The 19,875-nt window shown below is 43.0% G+C and overlaps 1 protein-coding gene across 22 annotated transcripts in view; it reads right to left on the reverse strand.

Moving 5' to 3' along the window:
- Positions 1 to 184: 184 nt before the first annotated feature.
- Positions 185 to 19,875, reverse strand: part of mef2cb (myocyte enhancer factor 2cb) — a 92,350-nt gene continuing 72,659 nt past the window's right edge. For 5 of the 22 annotated variants that reach the window (XM_036144405.1, XM_036144402.1, XM_036144403.1 and 2 more), the window contains 9 exons: positions 18,581 to 18,724; positions 18,249 to 18,386; positions 15,486 to 15,675; positions 14,611 to 14,658; positions 8,178 to 8,350; positions 6,833 to 6,856; positions 5,904 to 6,033; positions 4,785 to 4,920; positions 185 to 4,498 (listed from right to left, as the gene is read on the reverse strand). In XM_036144405.1, the coding sequence (XP_036000298.1) occupies positions 4,150 to 4,498; positions 4,785 to 4,920; positions 5,904 to 6,033; positions 6,833 to 6,856; positions 8,178 to 8,350; positions 14,611 to 14,658; positions 15,486 to 15,675; positions 18,249 to 18,386; positions 18,581 to 18,724 (1,332 nt within the window). In that variant the 3' untranslated portion in view covers positions 185 to 4,149. The remainder of the gene's footprint in view (positions 4,499 to 4,784; positions 4,921 to 5,903; positions 6,034 to 6,832; positions 6,857 to 8,177; positions 8,351 to 14,610; positions 14,659 to 15,485; positions 15,676 to 18,248; positions 18,387 to 18,580; positions 18,725 to 19,875) is intronic. The other 17 variants (XM_036144407.1, XM_036144408.1, XM_036144413.1 and 14 more) reach the window with 17 other exon arrangements.

A 19,875-nucleotide genomic window follows, 5' to 3' on the forward strand; every position in this document is an offset into this window, starting at 1 on the left:
AGCAGGTCTCCTGATTAGGCCTATTGTATTGTAATCTCAGAAATACGCCATACAGTGATGTAAAATTGCAGTTGTCATTGATAAGAACCCGAGTCGGCCAGCTCTTTATTTTCTGCTTTATTTTTTCATGTGTTAATGATTTGCATCTGGAAAAACAAAATGGGCCAAATGGTAATTATAAATATTCATTGAGGATCCAGTGAGTCAGCCATTCTTTGAGTAGGCCTAAACACGCTGTGTTCGTCTTTCTCTTTGTACCATTTCTTATAACTGCTGGAGGACACGTGGATTTTCGTTGATTTGCAAGAAACATTTTGAATGTGATTTTTTTTTCTGAATCAACATATCACCACTGTAATTGTGAGTGAGAAAAAAAAAGTCAATGTGTTTAGATTTGAAGGTGCCCATTAAATTGTTAGAATCTATGTGTAAATGTAAAAACGCAGCCTCTATTTCAGTTGTGAATGTTAAGCAGCAGACTGTGTTATACAGAAAAATGCAAAGAGGACTGTCAGGTCGATATGTGTGTATTTTTCCCCCCTAATGGAACAAATGACTGTTTAGATAAGCATGTATAGAAAGAAGTCCAACACAATAAAATCAGACAGAGTCACATCAGGATAACTAAGAAAGCCAATAACTTTACTGAAATCTCTGCAAAATACAAATAGCCTTTCCCCCAGCAGAGGAGACTTGGGACTCCATCCCCGCATGTCCCCCCCCCCCCTCCCACCCCACTACATACAGCTGAAACAAGTCCCTTGAGTTACAGACATGTGATTTAATTTAAAACCACCGTAGTCTCAAGTGGCGACAAAGGCCAGCTTATGCCGCTGAAAGCCGCTCCCTTGAAAAACAGAAACATTACTTCCAAACTTTCTCCCATTATTTTCAGGTTTATACAAGCTACATCAACACTAAAGACTGACTCTGAAGTTGTTTTTTTAACCATATTACACCTTAAAAAAAAATGTTTTTTTTTTCTTTCTTCAGATTTTTGAGCACAACGTAAATAAACCACAAACACAGTGGAGCAACAAAGAGTCCCGCGTGAATGCCAGGACATTTAGCAATTGTATGTTATTACACATGGCTGTACAGGTGTATGGTCTCCCATTTTGCACTGCATGTTACTTTATCAAAGAAAAAAAGAAAAAAACAACAACAATCAGCTGAGGTACTGCTTGGGTCAATTTTGAGGTACCAATATTTACACCAGACGGGTTTAAATAAAAAGGTAGCACTACAATTTTTTTTTTTCTGTGTCTTTGGTTAAAATGATCGAAACTAGAGCAGGGAGTAGTCACAGGCCTGGATGGATTTCTAGATTCGGAGCATTTTTGCTAATACGGAACCTTTTTCAATGCATCGCACAGGAAAAGAGTGACCAAACAGTGCAACTGAAGCTACACCCGATTGAAATGTGAAAAAAACAATTGTACATTTGAGCAAATTCTTTTATTATCTTGTTTCAATGCTTGCAAAGAAAAAAAAAAAGAAACCATGAATGGATGTGAAAATAAAAGTTGATTTTACAACACAAAAATGCCACTGGCTTTGGTTTCTCCACACTTTATGCTGCCTGAAACATCATATTTATTTATTTTCCAAACTGTATATATATTTTTTTTGTTTCGTTTTTTTTTTGTATTGAAGTTTTAAAAAATAAAAGAAGGAACACCATTACAGAGGCTCTGCCCCCATTTGACTACACAGACTGTATACAGTAACAACATTGTGAACCTGCATGAAATATGCACACAGAAATAGTATAACACTTAAGTGACAGCAGATACGGGAGTGGGAGGCAGAGAGAGAGAGAGAGAGAGAGAGAGATATGTGGCTAGTTTCATTGTTTAAAAAAAAGAAGAAAAAATATAATAAATCCTAAAACAACTATTTATCTAAAATTAACAAATTGTGCTTCTCCCATTAGTTTTCTTCCTTTCGGATCTAGAGCTGAACAGTCAGTGGCGTCATGTGGAAATGTGTTTCAAAGACTGGAACATGAGGAGAGACCGTGAGATGCAGAATCAAATTGGCTCTGCAAATGATGGAGGCGATCAGTGGGGGTTCGTCAAGATGCATTTGCAAAATTGCATTAAGTCAATATGATTGGAAAGAAAACTATACAGTTCAGCTGAGCTTGTCAAACATCAAGAACACACACTTAAGATTGGAGAAGTCCTGAGATTTTAATATAATGTCAAAAAAATGGTTTTATGAGATTAACTGGATTCAATTTGATTATTTTTAAATCACGACGATTGATTTAATTCATACAAATGCTTCCAGATTTCGGTCATAGTTCCTCATGAGTGAGATGAGCGGTATACATCAAGATATTGTTTTACTTTTTTCCCCCCTGTGCCATCTCCAAATTCAGTCTTATGACATTTTCCACAAGCACACCTTTTTTTGTGACGATTTTTTTTTTTTTTCTTTTCGGCATTCAGGCCCCGTCTCCCAACACCCCCACCCCCCCCTCCGTGTTGCACAAATCCAGCTGGTTTTTAAAGTTAGACTAAATACAACCCTCTTAATCAGCACTGTTCAGAGTTCAAATGAAACAAAAAACCAGACAACATGTGCAACTGCACATGGAAACTCCACTAAGAAAGCAACAAAAAAAAGAGAAAAATCATTATTATATATATTCATATATTAGAAAGCTATACACAAGCATGTTAATTTCACAGATTTTTTTTTTTTAAAGATTCTTAATATTAGCATTATTATATATAATAATTAGAAATACACGTTTAAAAACAAACCTCTACAAAGATAAAACAGTTCAGCAAAGCATTGGATCTCAATCTGTTTTTCATGGCTTGGGGCGCTAAAGCCCAGTCAACCCCCCCCCCCCCCCCCCCAATCCTTTCTCTTTCTGTGGGTGAACTATCTAGCTTTCATTAGCAAAGCTATCAAAAACACATTCTGGCTTATAGAAACTACAAAAAGCCACAAAATGCTTTGCATTGTATTCCTTTCATATGAAAATAGAAGCAAGTGTATCGTACAATTGTTGCTTTTTTTGTTATTTTTTTGTCTTTTTTTTTTTTTTTTTGCTCATCAATACTGATAGTTAATACTAGAACCCGAGTTTCCTTGATTACACCAATGCAGCTCTCAGATCGAGGGGGTGGTCCTCGCTCCGTTCCTCCAAGTGGAACGCCCAAAAAAAAGAAAAGAAATTGACATACAGCATTGGGTTTCTGTATGTTTACCTGTACAATCCTTCAAATGTTGCATAATAGCTTTTTCATTTATTGAGTTAATAAATCTTGAAATGTCTGGCAACTTTTAAACCCCCCTATCCGCAACACCCAACCCCCCTTCCGCCACCCCCCCCTCCCACCCCCGCCGTCGACCCGCTATTTACATAAATACGTTGAACCTGCAACATGACATCATCTAATGTTAACACACATTTTTTTTGCAAGGGAGGACTGCAGAGAAGGTATACAAGCAATGAAAGTGATACTGTACACACGTACTTTCTGCCCAACTCAAGTGCAAGGTGTTTTTTTTTCTCCCCCCCCCTCCCCTGGACACACTCCCTCTCATGTTGATGTGTTTTTTTTTTTAAATTCATTGTTTTCTTTCTAGCTAATGACACAATCGCTGAGGCAAATGGTAAGTACGTTTCTATGAGACGGAGTACCTGACTACTTCTTTTTATTTGCTGCTATGCATATATGTACACATAAATACGTGTAGAGATATATGCGTGTGATTCTTTTTATCCACACACATTACAATTTCTGCATAGTTCCCCAGCAAAAAAATCCCCCATCCAAACCAACACCCCCTCATCCCCCCCCCCCCCTTCCACCCCCAAAACCCCATTAGAACACCCCTCTGGTTTATATAATGTCAATATGTAAAGCACACACACGCACACACAAAACTCAACAAAAAGAAGAAAAATAATAATAATTAAAAAGAAAAATAAATTGCAAAACAAAATTTTTTTTTGAAAAGGGTTGTCCCTTTTCCTTCCCTCATCATTAAAGAGATTCAAGGAGAGAGGCTGTGGGGTTGGGTGGTGCGTGACAAGGAGATAGGAGCTGACTTTTGGGGCATCGAAATGCTGTATCGTCAGGGGCTCCGGGCAACTTGGGGCACAGCCGGGGGTCGACAGAGCTATCATGTGGCCCAGCCCTCTGACAGGCGCACCCGTTTGATGGAGGGGCTCTCTCGCTCGTCCAGGGCAGGCCGCGCCAGTCCTAGGGGCGAGTGGAACTCGTTCCTGTGCTCGTCGCGGTCGCTGCCCTCGTGGGAGCTGCTACAACTGCTCAGGCTATCGACGGGGGAGCGTCCCGAGTCCTGGCGGGACGGAGGGTTCTGGCTGGGTAGCACCCCGCCGCCGTAGCCCCCTGGTGTGCTGCTGGTGCGATCTCTAGGAGGAGAAACAGGTTCGGACTTGATGTGCAGGCTTTGAGCAGAGGGCAGCGACAGATTTGAACCCTGACATAAGTGAGAGCTAGAGCAATTTCTGTTGGAAGGAAAAAAAAGGAAAGGCAAAGGGGTTAAAGAGTTACAGAGCAAGAGACAAGGTGATCGTAAAAGTCAAGTCTGCAAACACAAGCATGCAAACCCACACGCACGCACGTGAAAACAGTGAGGGGTCGTTTACTATTCGAACTAACACGTGAAGACGTGGAACAGTGAAGGAGTCTGAGCGCGACATCTCAAACAAAAACCTCGGTTAATAACAATTTGTGCGTTATCATGCATTTGGCCCAACAACAAACACCTCAGAGTAGGTTTCCTGCACTCACCCGAGCTGGCTGAGGGCTGAATGCTGCATGTTCTGAAGATGCTGCTGTTGCCAGCCGCTCATGGAGCCGAGGTGCAGGGAGCTGCCGCTGTTGAAGCCAGACAACGAGGACAGGTCCGCACTGTTCAGGGAATACTCTGCACACAAACATGCGAAGGGGAAAGAAAGAGAAGGATAAAGACTACAGAAGTTAAAAGTTGGACATAGTGAGGAGCTTTGGTACCCTGCGTGAAGCCTGCTGCCTGAAGGATAGTGGTACCATAGCACCCTCTGCTGTTAGAGGATTGTGCAACAACTGAACGTTTGGAAACATTTAAAGATTGGAAATAATCAGATAAATATATTTAATGTGTTAATTCAATTCAAAAAGTTTAATTTTTTATATATAGATTAATTACACATATTGGCAAATTTCAATATTGCTGTAGAAACTTCACTGTTGCGATGACCTGTCTAACAGAGAATTTATGCAGGCATATTCATTTTGATGATTATCACTTACAGGTAATGAAACCTTGTTTCTCAGAAAATCTGATTAGTACATATAACCAATAACATTAACCAGCAACTGTCACGGTCCCTGTGTTAATGCACCCTTCAGCAGAGATGTCTGAAGGAACCTACTAAGAAGAAGGACTGGGCGGTTTTCGATAGCTCAAAGTGCTCTTTTTTAGGATTTCTTTTGTTTCATTTAATTTTGATAATTAGGGTCCACATTCTTAAAAAAAGTGTGTAGAGGCACAGATTCCAAAATGTTTTTAGGTCAATGGTGAATTTTTCCACAACCAATAATTGGCTTGAGGAGCCATGTCATTTATTGGTGCTGGTCCAGTGTGTTTAATGAAGTCCAACGTCAATGCAGCAATCATCCAACAAAGTTTAAAGCATTCTATGCTTTGTTCTGCTGAGAACCTTAACGGAGATGAAGATTTTGCTTTCCAGTAGAAATTTGCACCTGCCTAGACTGCCAAAAGTACCAGCACTGTTCTAAACGCCCATTCACGGTGTATTTTTGTGCTTAAGTAATTTAAGTCATATTAGATGACAACATAAATTAAGATTATCAAATAACGTTAACAGAGAAGCAAAGAAAAGAGACAGAACACGCTGTGGTACGTACCGGTACCATAAGAGGTAGAGATGGCAGATGGGTAGCCGCCCATGCCTTGTCCTGGTAGAGTGGGAGTTGCCACTGAAACCACAGGAGTAGCCAGCGACTGAGCAGACTGGGAGTTGTTTATTCTCTGGTTCTGTGACAGGAAGGGAAAAGAGGCAAGACACAAGAGAAGCTTGAGAATATGAACCCAACTTCTGGGCGAAACAAAGACAAAAGAAGTACATTTTATCATGTGTCATTTCTTTTTTTTCCCCCCCTTTCTTTCTTCCTCTCAGCCAGCAGATGCAGAGAGATCGGATGTGTTGCCAACTTCAGAGGAAATTAATCACTAGACAAGAGGCTCGGTTGAACTCTGCCAACCCCATCATTTACCACCCTTTTTTTTATTTTACAAGGGCCTGCTGTCGCTATAGTAACACCATAAGTTTCCATAGCAACCAATGGTACCAAACGCAAGGGAAAGCCTAGCATGGAGGGAGAAGGAGAAAACAATGGAGGTTTGACGAAAAAAGAAAGTGTACACTGCTTTTTGTCCCCCTTTGTATTGCTATCTAGAGGACTGAAATACGTGTGCAGGTTTGTTTTTAGCTGTCTGCGCGCTAGTAAAACAAACACACGAAGAAGAAAGGGAGGAAGAGATCTTAGAAGGCTTGTGGCAGAAAAGAGGCCAGGTTGCTTTCCCTCAGACACGCCACATGGTGGCACTATGCACCCTCACAAAACGTCGTAAGCAAAGTCAGGGGGGGAAAAAGTTACCCAAGTTGCTCTTCTGAAACAAACATATCCGACACAATAAAAGGCTCAGCTTTCGCCTTTCACCTATTGAAGGCACGATGTGCTCACTAGTACTACAGAGGGGGTTCATGAGTATAAAAAAGGTTCTGACTACTTGGACGTCTTGACTTCTACATTTGAGTGGCAGTCTGACTTACCAACAGCAGGTCAACATCCTCAGACTGACGGCATTGAAAGGGGAGGGCAATACATTCAAATTAGTGCACATGATTGAGCACATTGAGGGAGATCTTAGGGATGTAGATAACTGAGGGCTAATCCAATGAAACCAAAACTAACTGGAATAGAAAACAAGGCAAAACAAACCAAAAAAAACCATGGAGCCTGTTCTGACTAAAACTAAAAACAGGTTGTAAAGAGATGAGGCAGAAATGCCGGATCATACAGTGTAAGTGCCGGTGTGGAGACACGCAGCAGGATCTATGGAGTATATCTGACAGAATATCAGCCTTGGGCCAAGAGAACGTTCTGAAGAAATGTATCGTTTTGAACAGGATTTCTGCACATTTCAGGAACTAAAGTCCTTTTCAGACCTTTTTAAAGATCACTGTGACTGCAATTTAAGTACAAAACAATTGGTTTGATTATTTTGTTTGATTTCTAAATCATTTTTTTCAACAGAGAACTTAAAAACTTAAGCTAGTAAAAAATAAATTTGACAAAACAAATAAATAAAATAAACGAATGTCACCAATAAATTTGAGCTAAACAGTCTTCCTCTCAGCATTTCCGACACAGGGGTCGCCACAGCAAGTAATCTGTCACCATCTAACCCTAACTCCTGCATCTTCATGTCCTTGTTGTTCACTCCATCCATAAATCTCCTCTCTGGTCTTCCTTTAGACCTCCTCCTGCCTGGCAGCTCCAGCCTCACCATCCTTCCATCCATGTCCTCACCATCCCTGCTCTGCACAGGTCCAAACCACCTCAGTCTGGCGTCAACGCCAAAACATCTAACATGAGCTGTCCCTCTGATCCGATCCATCCTCGTCAATCCCAGCGAACCTGAACATCTTCATCTCTGCTACCTCCAAATCCGCCTCCCGTCTCTTCCTCAATGCCACTGTCTCTAAACCCGGCAACATCACTGATCTCACCACCTTTCCTTTTGTTTTCTCGCTGATACTCTCTCAGAGAAACATACATGGAAACATAGACCTTCTAAACATTTGTAAAGGTCATTTTAATTATAGTTTAGAGGGTCTATCTAGGGCCATTAAAGCTCTTAAAAGTGGTTTGAGACTTTTTAAAGGACTTTTTTAGTCCTCTGCAAAAACCCTGTTAAAATGAACCCCCTAATAAGCATAAATCAATCAACCCAAGTCTGATACAAAGAGATAAAAGCAGCGGCGAGAGAAAGAAAAAAGGAAATAAACAATAACAGACCCAGATACAGGTCATATCACACACAATGGGGAAAGCAGATGAGGGGAGGGGGAAGAAAAAAAAGGATGTCAAATGAAGGATGCAGAGATTACTCACAATGGAGGGCATGTTGTTCTTGGCCCCGGGGGGGATGAGCACGCGTAGGTCAGGTTTGCGGTTGTTCATGCCCAGGTTCATGGGTGGAGGGGACTTCGCCTGCATGTTCTTGTTCATTCCACCTGAGGAAACTAGCAGGCCCGGAGAGTTGCGGTGGTTCCCGTAGCCATTGCCTGAGAGGGAACAAAAAAAAAGTATGTTGGGAAGACATTAAAGATACTCGTTTTCTTAGCTGATGTGTTAATAAACCTGCTTGAGATTTTTAATATAATTCCCAACCCATGCTGTCTGTAACTGAGCCTAATAAGGGAATACAGGACTTCTCCCTGTGCTCCCTTTTCAGAGTTCCAGTCTGCTTCCCACTTCCTCGTTGTCTGTACGCTCACAGTATATGCGGACTCATGGAAGAGCACGCCGACAGAGCGGGTAGAGTCAGACTGTCATTTGTTAAAGGAAGCCATATGATAAACGCACCCATAACCTCAGTCACTGTCAACAAAGGCCACAACAAATTCATCTTCTAAAATCATCTAATCATGGGCCACAAGACCACAGAATAATGAAGTCAATGTAAAGATCAAAATAAAGCAGAACCAAGACATCGTTTCCCAACAAAACCTTACTTTGGTGCTGCTTAAGACCCACTTTCTCCTACACAAGAGTACATGGTGGGGTGAAAGCCTACCAACATCATTAAAAAAAATCAGAGAGTGGAGAACACTGCCAGGCAACAAAGTCTTTGTTTCTAACTCCGTCCCGTGGGCTGTTTTTCCCCTTACTTCCCCGTTCGATCTTCCGAAGGGGTAGAACACGAGGCGCTGTGTGGACATTCCCACTTGAAAGACAAGCAGGAATTATACGTTAGACATAAATGAATTTCCTAATCATATGCTCCGGGGGAAAAATGAGTCGCAGATGTCTTCCTGGGCAATTTCCCTCGCTGATCTTTGTTTAATTTGAGAGCGAGTTTTTTTTCTCTCTCTCTCTCTCTCTTTTTTTTTTTTTTTTTTTTTTTTTTTGTACGTTGTTTGGAAATGAAAAGTCTCAAAAGCTTAATTTGAACAATTTGAAGAGTAAACGACCGCTGGCGTTGGGTGAAAATGAGGCCGGCAAGAAAACAAGAAAAACAGCATGTCGCTCTCGGTGCGAGTGTCGTTGATGAAAAGGAGGATTTATAAGCGCGTTTAAGCTCCTGTTCACATGGACTTTGTGTGTCATTTTGTGTATGTTTTATAATGATTTTCTGTATGCAGTTCAGCTTGAGTGTGAATTCACAAAAGCACAGTTTTTTTTTCTTTCTTTCTAGCTCATTGATAGCAGATGCAGTGTCTTGCAAAAGTATTCACACCCCGTTGAATTTCTGCATGGTTGAATTAATTTTCTGGTGATTTAACACAAAGTGGTGCAACATAGGATACATGGTTTTTACATCTTTTTTTACCACAGGTTCTCAATTTGATTCAGGTCAAAGCGAACCTCTGCACCGACCTCAGGTTCTCTTTAAGAGTCGCCCTGTATCTCGCGCCCTCCAACTTCCAATAACTTTCACCGGCCCTGTTGAAGCTCTGTCTCCTATTCGCAGAAAAAAACGTTCCCACAACATGATGCTGCCGCTGTCATTTTACTCAGCAGGGATGGCGCGCCAAAGGGGGGGGATGTGCGATGGTAGTTTTCCACCACACATTATTTTTGCACGTAAGCCAGAAAGCACTATTTTTGGCCTTTTCTGAAGAGAGCGCCTTCTTTCACGCGTTGTATGCCATGCACGACCCGTGGAAAGCTACAAATGAGACTTCTTATAACTCTGCTTTCCGCTCTTGCATAAAGGCCAGATTTGTGGACTGCATGAAAAACAGTCACCGTGTTGACAGAGTCGCCCACCTGACGTGTGGATCTCTGCAGCTCCTCGAGAGTTAACCGTGGGTCCTTTGGGGTCCTTCATGAGTAATGCTTCATGTGGCCTGTCACTGAAGGTGGAAGGCCATGTTTTGGCAGGTTTGCAGTAGTGCCATGCTAATTTCAGCTTCAGATTTGGGACACTGGGAAAGCTTGACATTGTTTTATTGTCTACACTTGCTTTAAACCACTCCAGCCCCTCGTCTCTGACCTTTCTGCTGTGTGCCTTGGTTTTCATGATGCTGCTTGTTCACAGAATAGTCGGCCTTCACAGAACAGCTGGATTGGCACCAAGATAAAACCACACACACAGGTAGACTTTACTTCACAGGTGACTACAGAAGTCATTTGGTTGCGGGGCATTTTGTTTAGGGCAATAAAAAAAAAGGGGCCAAAAAGGCATGCCACAATTGTAAGATTATAAAATACATTGACATTTGTGGCTGAAATGTGACAATAAGAGGTTCAAGGGGAATGAATACTTTTGTTTCTGCACGGCGCTGTGAGCACGACGTCGGCCAGCGTGGCATATGGGCGCCTCCGAGCCTAGCGTAGGACTGCACATGTGTTTTTGTGTCGGACCCCTCTTAGTTCCAGTGTCTTCCTCACACTTGTAAAGAAGCAGCTGCCTCTTCACCACTGCCGCTTTCTCATTCTCATGGCGGGCCCTTTATGAGACTGAGTGGGTGCATGTGGAGATGTATGAATGAGACTTCCATCCCACGCAAAACACACTGCGTCGCACATACACATACTTTGGTAAATAACCCAGCAGGAAGTATATTAGTGTTTCTCTACAGATGAGTAAAATAGACACCGGACTATAGAGAGACGCTAATACACACTTTGGTCAAGAAGACACGGATTTCATCACGGAGCCGGTTAATCAGACATCTGTGTGTTCCCGCCCTGTAGAGATGGCGGCAGTCCAGTCAATTATACGCTGGATGACTGTAATCATGAGTGGCAGAGGCCAGTCCTTAAGCACTTCAAAAGTAAAATCACCGACCAATTACACTAATGAAGCGAGAACTGTGACTCAAATCTCTCTATTCTGCAGCTGATTTGAGAGTGGCTGCATTCAACAGAGACTCAATCCCTACATCAGCTCAATACGTGATACCCAGAGTTCATTTCTATCCTCCTCCTCTCGTGCTACTTTGCAAAGCAGAGCTGCAGCACAGGCTGGCGTCACCTATTTAGAGGAAGTACCAAAATTAAATACAGCTTATCGAGTAGCCCTTTTTTTTATTATTTGGCTGCCAAGTTGAAGACCTGGACTGAAAACAACATCTGATCTGAAATTCAGATAAATAGCTTCTCGCTATTTCTGAAGCGTGCATGAGTGGGGGGGTCAACAACGTTAAATTAGTTGTTTGACAAGACCCCTCCAGTGTCTTCATTCACCCTTTTCTTTCCCTCACTCTCACACACAAACAGACACAGACACACACACACACACACACACAAAGAGAGGTGTGGTTAAACTCGTGTACATTTAACTGTTACTGAACAAATTTCTGATGTCCTGTTGTGGTCTAACAGGCACACTCCATTCTATTCCCCATGCTCACACACTCTTCCGTTGCGGTTTAGCCAAGTGCGCATTCAACCCCGAATTCTCCAACTGAACCAAGGTGTCACATTCGAGCTCGCAACTTGCACAGTTGGTGCAAGGTGCTGCTCAGACCCGAGGCAGACATCGTTTAAGCGGTTGAAGGCCGCTTTTTGCCAGTTACCATGTGAGGCGTGCTATTTGTCCAGCGATACCCGGCCAAGGTACTCAGCGTGTAACTGATTTAAGCGTGTGATTTGTGTATGATAAGGCTGAGAGGCGAGAGGAGAGAGTCTTGTTAGAGGCCACTGATCGATAGGTGGATGATGGACAATTTGTTTCACCTACAGCAATGGTTAGGCTCTCACAAGCTGGGGCCCTTACACCAGAGCTCTGCTCACCTGGTCTGTTTCTCTTCTGCTCAGTCTCTTTCACCACCTCTTACTCTCAGCCAGCCGGCTAAGGGAATGACAGATTGAAGATATACTGCATAAATAAGCAAACATGCACATGTGCACACACACCGCCTGGAATATTTCCATAGAAAAGACATGATGACTAAGCCTTTCAATGACATGCCCCATTTACACTAGACTAGAATTACCTGGGGACCTTTAGCGATTTTGAATATACCCCCACATCTGGGTTTCATGTACCGTATTTGCACAAGATGAGAAAAGGGGTGTTTTGGTTAACATTGCAAGTCAATTCTCTAATGAAAGAGCCCCAGATATGATTGAAACAAAGTGTTTTACAGCTAGCCCTGCAAAGAGATAGAACGTGCGTACCTGAAAGGCACACATCCACTGTCACACCCGAATTTCCCCATTGCGGGACAAAAAAGGAATTCTTATTCTAAAAAGATGAACTTACAACACCCCCGTTTATTAGACATGCACAGCACTAAAGATGCACATACAGGTGAGACAGCTAATTGTACAATTAGCTTAATAAATTTAAGAAAAGATCTTTGTGGTGAGATGGTGCTTGAAACACTTTTGCTGCTGTGTAAAAGTATTTACACCCTCTTGACAGTTTTAGCAAATTTTTTTCAACCAAATACTTTGGTGTATTTCTCTGGGAATTTGAGCTATAGAACAACACAGCTGCAATTATTTTAGGATATATCTCTACCAGCTTTGCAAAGCTAGACACTAATGTTTTTTTTTTTTCATTTCTTCTTGGTAAAATAGCTCAAACTCCCTCAGATTGGATAGAGAACATCTGTGAACACATGCTTTCCTGCTGTATTCTCAAATTGATTTAGGTCTGGACTTCAACTGTGCCATCTACCACCTGCTTTCATCTGAAACCCCTGAGCTGTGGATCTCTGTAGCTCTTCCTTATTAAAGATGGGCCTGTTGGCTGCTTCTTTAAATATTGCTCTTATTGCCATCTTGTCAGTTTAAGTGAAAAGCCATATCTTGGTAGTTTCGCAGCAGAGGCACACTCTTTCTATTTTCAAATTATCATATCATCAGAGCTCTATGAGATATTCAACGATTGGGATATTGTTTTATAACACTGCTTTAAACATTTTCACAACTTTATTCCTGGCCCTGCTGCTTTGTTCCTTTATCTTCACAGAACTGTTTTTTTTTTTAGTGATATTTTCTAGAAAAGTTGCATTTATGCTGAGATTAAATTATACAGGAAGTAACTCCGAAGAGCTACTGATTGTACAATTTTCTGTAGAGGTATCCAAGTAAAGGGGACTGGATAATAAAGGACACGCAGTTTGGATTTCGATTTGAAACAATAACTTGTATAATTTTCCTTCCCGTTATCAATCACACACTACGTGGTCTACAAAATAAAATCCCAATAAAATCCATTAAGGTTTCCGGTTGTATGGTGACAAAATGAGACGAAGTTCAAGCGGCATGAACACTTTAGCAAGGCACTGTAACTCTGATGAAGTTCGGAGGAGCATCATTAAAATGGCTGACCAAGTTCGTAGAACACTTCCATCTGTGTTCCCCCACTGTTTTTCATTTGCACACATGCTTCCACCATCAGGGGATATTTATCACCGGGGTCTCCCCCCCCCCTCCAACCCCACCAACACACTCTTTCTACCCCCTTCACCCCCACTCAAATGAGATTTAAGAGAGCACTGAATGGAATCTTTCAGCTTCCACATGACCCTCTCTCTCCACGTTGTGTTTTTCACGGCTGCTGAGCGACACAGAGCCCTTCACAGAGTTCCTCTGTCCCCCCCCCTTCCCCCCAGAGAAAGCGACACAAAGGCCGCGTTTGAGGCACGCACTGCGGAACGCCGTCAATGGAACGCACGTCGCAACAAACGGCCCTGTTGTTGCGCGCGCACATGTTTGTTGTGTGCGACGAGGGACCAGACAGAGAAACCAGGCGCTGACCTCTCGTGTCGGGGCCTTGAGAGGGTGTGGGTGTTAAAGGAGGCTGCCCAGCTGTGCCCGACCAACGCCCCCAATTCTCATTTTTTTTTTTTACACTCGCCACTGTATGCCGTAAAATATACCCATTAAAACGGGAGTCCTGGACATGTCCTCGGGGGCACACTGGTGGACAAACAAAAGCTAACTCATAAGATTTCTTCAGCGTGTTTCTCCACTGGCGCGCTATCAGTAAATAAATCAGAATTTTTATACAAATAACAAACTGGCCTCTTATGAACATGTAAACCGGAACCAGACCTTCAGAGCCCAGCTACTGAATACAGTGCAATTTTTTTTTTTTTTCTTAACTTCGGTCCCCCCCCGACTTGTTTTACCGTTTTATAGCCCAAAGTAGGCAGGATGTGTCACAGCCGAAGCGCTGAGCAAACATTCCCATATGAACTCCACGACCACTAACTTCAACACATCATGGACCAAATCTCCACTTGGGTTTGGGTTAGTGTTAGTCATGCATTTTATGGCCCCAAGTGGGTGAGTGGGTGACATAGATGTGTGTTTGTGTGTCTGCGAGCAGACATGTGTGAGAAAAGGAGGCCATTCTTACCAGCACTGGTGCCTGCGCCAGTGGTGAGGTCAGCGCCCATGAGGCCACCTGTAAGATGAAATAACGAGCAAAGCAGAGGAGAGAAAACCATTAGAGGATAGACACCTACACAGCATCCATTCCGCCTCCCTGTCTCTCCCACTTTAATCACAACGTGTGTCGGTGCGACGCGAGAAGCAAGGCCTCCTCCCACTCAAACCCTTAGCATGCTGAGCAACTGGACGACCGAGCGGATGCACGAAGGTGCTGTCCAAGAAAAATGACACATTATTATTTTTAAAACATGCGAGGTGGAAGAGTGGGAGGGTTGAAAACGTTTTTTTTTTTTTTTTTTTTTTTTTTTTTTGCTCTGGATGTGGTGAGCGCCAAAGCTCATATTTAGTTTGTGCTCAGCGTTTCGGGCATCCAGTCCTAATAACAGGGTTGAGGGTGTGGGCCACAGTCTTTTGGACTAGAGGGACAGAAAAAAAAAAAAAAGGACTTTGGACAACAATAACAAACCAACAGGCTCAGCAGCTTATAAGCAGCGCCGGAGTCTCACAGTAAATAACTGTGGGCTGGGATTTAATATTGTTTTACATCATTTTGCTTTTACCTTTGACAAAACAGGGAAGCAGGGGATATGTGATTATATGTGGGAGGAGAAAAAAAAAAAAAAAAACTCCGGTTTCATTCTCCGCCTTTAGGTGGAACATTGTGGGTAGCTGTCATGAATTAAATTACATGTTTTGATGTGTCTGGATCCATTAGCATGACAGACAGGTTCACACGCACGCTCCAAAAGACAGACAGATGGGATAACCGCATGCACGGTCGGGTGGGGGTGGGGTGGAGGTGGGGGTGGTGGGGTGCATGGGTGCACGTGGGGGCACTACCTGCGTTACCTGCACTGGGGGGTCTGTGTGTCACGCCTGGCGACATGCTGTTTCTCTGTAGACCATGGTGCGCTAGTGGCAACAGATTGTGGTTGCCTAGGGACCCACCGGGATGGCTGTAGATTAAATTGTTCTGGTTGCTTGTGGGGATAGACACGGGCATGTCGTAGTTCGATGGGGGCACAGCCTGCTGGGAAAATGATGAGAAATATATGCAAAAAAAAAAAAAAAAAAGAGACAAAGATTAGGCTAAAGATAACCATTCAGGTGAGTAAATGAAAGATTAGGGCTTTTAGTTAAGAGTGGACAAAAAGGAGACAAAATGATGACTCAAAAACACTCCTGGTGCGCAGAATAAAGACAGAATTGCTAAAAAAGTAGGGAAGAAAAAAAGAAAGACGTATAATTTCAAAAAGGATGAATGGACACTTAAATAAACATGTGCACTGGACAGGTGCAGAAAATGTCAAAAAGCCAAACAACACAGAGGAAGAGAAAGCAGAAGGAGGACTGGAAGAAAGTGTCAAAAAGGAAGAAAAAAACTGTATGATAACCTAAATATATGTCCTCTACACAAAAAAAAATTAACAAATAAGCCCAAACATAGCTAACTGCATTTAGGAAAAATGTAAAAGCTGCAATTATTCCAACTGCTGCCATAATTATAGAATGTATTGATAATTACACTTAAAACAACATTAGGATTTTTTTTCTCCCAGTAGCGGACTGCTAAACAGACAAGCTGGTCAAAGATTATAACTGCAGTTATAACAGTGTTCTCTTAACAACAGTGATTGGTGGCGCTTGTTTCGTTACCTCAGCATCACGGTAAGTGTTTTTTGTGACCTCAAAAATCTCCAAATGACCAGATTTGTTTTTCTTGTGTGCAAGGGAAAAAAACTAGCCCTCTTTCAGACAGCTGACCAGTAACACGTGGGGGAGGGGCAGGGATACATTTATTCTGGAGAAATCTTGTCTCACATCTCTCTAAAAGGACTATAATCCATAGGAATGGCATGATTAACTTTTTTTTTTTAACTGTTGAATACGGTAAGAATCCAATTCATGCCTGGTCTGAGAATATTTCTGGATTATTACATGAACGATAAAAATAACCGGCACTTGGAAAATTATTTGGATGAAAAAGGATAAAAAGCCCCAAATAAAATTGTAATAGGTTTGTTTTTACATTCTAAATCATATTTCCTGAAGAAGTTGCTTCTAGATGAAATAAGGGAGTTATTTATGCCCCTGTGACGGGGAGCCGACGCCAGGTGTTTTAAATGCTCGATGCAGGCCAGTCAGCAGTTTCATCAGGAGCATGAGTCGAGCTAATCCCACAGCCCAGGGGCATCCAGTTTGTCATATTTATTGTGTCATTTGGCAGAGGGGCTTAACCTTGGGAGTGCCCTGGAAGTGGTTGATCCTGTATGTTAGCTTTAGGAAGTAGAAAATAGGGCTCTAAATTACTGCCATGTGTCTTCGAGGCGTGGAGGGAGTGCATCGGGTAAGAGCATCAGGCTGCTGTACATGGAAACGGGCTAGGTTCCTTAGAGCCTCAGCTTCTATGATATTTTTCCTCCTACATTGCTAAGGACAATATTATTTCAACAGACAAAAATGGTCGCCTTTACCATTTTTCATTTTGGGCCTGGGCATGCTTCACTGTAAGTGCCGGGCAAGTTACCTCCACCCAATCTGCAATTCTTCCATTTTAGATTCCTCACTGGACTTCATCTCAAGATGAACTTGCAAAGCCTTCTTTGTAGTGGAAGCTGTCTACGCACCCCCCCCCCCCCCCCTCCTATTACTGGGAGCAAAGGGCCCCGTTTGTGAGCTGTCTTCTAGCTGGTGCCATCCTTCCTGTTTTCACTCATCTTCCTCTCTTGCCTTTCCCCACAGTCCCCACCACCCCCTCGCCTACAGTCCCCTGCAATCCAGAGGCCCGGTGCTTGGCAGCCGCCCTGACCACACGCTGAACTGCCACTTGTGTACAGAGTCCACCCCACGACTCACCAACCCCTGCCTCATTTCTAACCACATCGCCTCCTGCTCCACGTGAGCTAGATACTACTGTTCTCTTCTTTGCTAATACACTGTTGAATTATATCTCTCTATGCACGCGCCAGAGAGCTAACCGTTCCAATATGGCACGTTCCGAGCGAGGAGCGGGGTCAGTTTAAATGGAAAAGAAGTATTTTGTGGTTTGTCTCAGCTTATTTTTCAAAATTAACATCATAAATCTTGCAGACGCTGCCTTGACATGCCTCCACTAAGAAACCTTCAATAATTTCAGCCTTATGAGGAGCATCTGCTGCAGTTTCACTGGCATGGCGCCGTGCAAAGACCCCCCCCCCCCCCCCCCCCCCCACGGATGTGCCAGGTGACTGAGCGCCGTGTTTTGGTGCAGGCGGCAAAAGGACAAACACATGCACACCACACCTCCCCCCTGGGAGAGACAGGCAGCAGCGGCAGCATGGGTGGAATGAATTCAAGGTGGAAAAGTGAGATTAACATTTTTTCTTGTGGTTACACTTCTGCCAGATTAGAGGGCTGTTCCTCAAGCAAGCAAGTTTGAATAACTATAATTTCTTCATCGTAAATAAACACTGTAATCGCACTCTGGACTTACTCTCACTCTCTTTGTGCAATTAGTCCAGTTAAAAACAACTGTGGTTAGGCGGGTTAGCTCAACAGTTGCTATTGCGAAGCAGCTGAAAAAAGGGAGGTGGTGGTGGGGGGGGGGGTTCCCTTGGTACTTACAGGGATTTTATGAGTTTTTATCATGTGATCAAACTCCTCATTAATCTGTTTGTATTTCTCCTCAGTGCGTGGGGTGAGGATGAGAGCAGACTCGAGCTCCGGGCTCTCGCCACCCTTGTTCTCCTTCTTGTTCAAAGCCTGGCCAGGTCCCACAACCCAGTGAAAAAGGAGGTGGGGGGAAACACGGAGACACGAAGGTGCGGAGAGATGGCGAGGACATGGACACGGAGGGACAGAACGAGGCATGGAGGGGAAAAATAAAAAGGGGGTAGGGGGAAAGAGAGGAAAAGAAAGGTGAGAGGAAAGCTCAGGGTTCAATGACAAGTACTTACACACAGTCTCTGTCTGCTGATCATCAGATCAATGTCCTCGTTTATTTTCCTGTACTTGTCCTCGGACTCGGGGCTGTGGCCCACCGAGTCATCTGCGTCTGGGTCTGGGCTGTCACAGCCGTTTAGGCCCTTCTTTCTCAACGTCTGAAAACAGAGCAGTTGCACAACATAGTTGAAGGGGTTTTTTGGGTGGATAACCATGAAATCCCTTGTAACTGTATTTTTTTTTCTCCTTCAAAATAATAGGTTTTAAAAGCACACGTTCTGTTCTTAAGAACTGTTCCATGACATGTGTATTTTTGATCTCCCATTCTGGAATGTTCTCCTCTAACCTGTTAACATGGTGTGATGGAGTGTGGAGGTGTTTTATGAACACGGTGACATTCAGTTCAGCGTTCAGAATGGCACAGATGGCTCAATAACAACCAACATCAAGATGTCACAAATGATCATAGACTTGAAGAAGTAAAAAAAAACAAAATAAAACAAGACTTTTTTTTTTGGGGGGGGGGGGGAAACATGATAGAGACCAGGTGTGGGGCTGTGGTATTCAGCGCATCGCAAAAGTATTCACACCCTGTGAACCTGTTCAAGTGTTAAGCAACAGACCAACAACAGTGCATAGTTATTAAGTGTAAAGAGAAGCATGCCTAATTCAAAACATTTTCAAAGTATAAATTTGTGTGACGCGCATTGGTAATTGAACTTTGTAGAGCTCTTGCATTGCGATTACAGTTGCAACTATTTTATGGTGCATCTCTTACAGTTTTGCGCCTCTAGACGAACATTTTTGCCCTTCTTTACAACATAGCTCACCTCAGTCAGGCCTTCTCATCCATTGTCCACAATTACCCTGTTCTTACCACTATCCATCACCCCTGACAGGATCCTCTTATCAGCTTCCCGCTCACTCCTGAAAACAAGCATCCCCTCAGCATCGTGCTGCCACCACCATGTTTCACTATGGGGATGTTGTTCCTAGGACTGTCTCTCAGCAGTAGCCTTATCTTTGCAACTTTTTCCACACAGGCCAGATTCGTTGACAACTATAATACTTGCACACTCTTGAGTTTAAATTACACACCTCAGTTTACCAATTAACATATGATTCAATTAGTGGATTTCATTTAGAAGTATCAGAGTAAAAGGACCTGAATACAAATCTGAGCCACACTCTTCAGGGGTGGTTGATGTAAACAAAATAAAAAAAAAATCACACTTAAGGACTTCGTTGTGTCGGTCTGTTACGTAAATAGAAATGTCGTTGTAACGTGACAAAAACGCGAAGAGTTCAA

This window comes from Fundulus heteroclitus, chromosome 12 (genome assembly GCF_011125445.2).
Source record: "Fundulus heteroclitus isolate FHET01 chromosome 12, MU-UCD_Fhet_4.1, whole genome shotgun sequence".
Lineage (NCBI taxonomy): Eukaryota > Metazoa > Chordata > Actinopteri > Cyprinodontiformes > Fundulidae > Fundulus > Fundulus heteroclitus.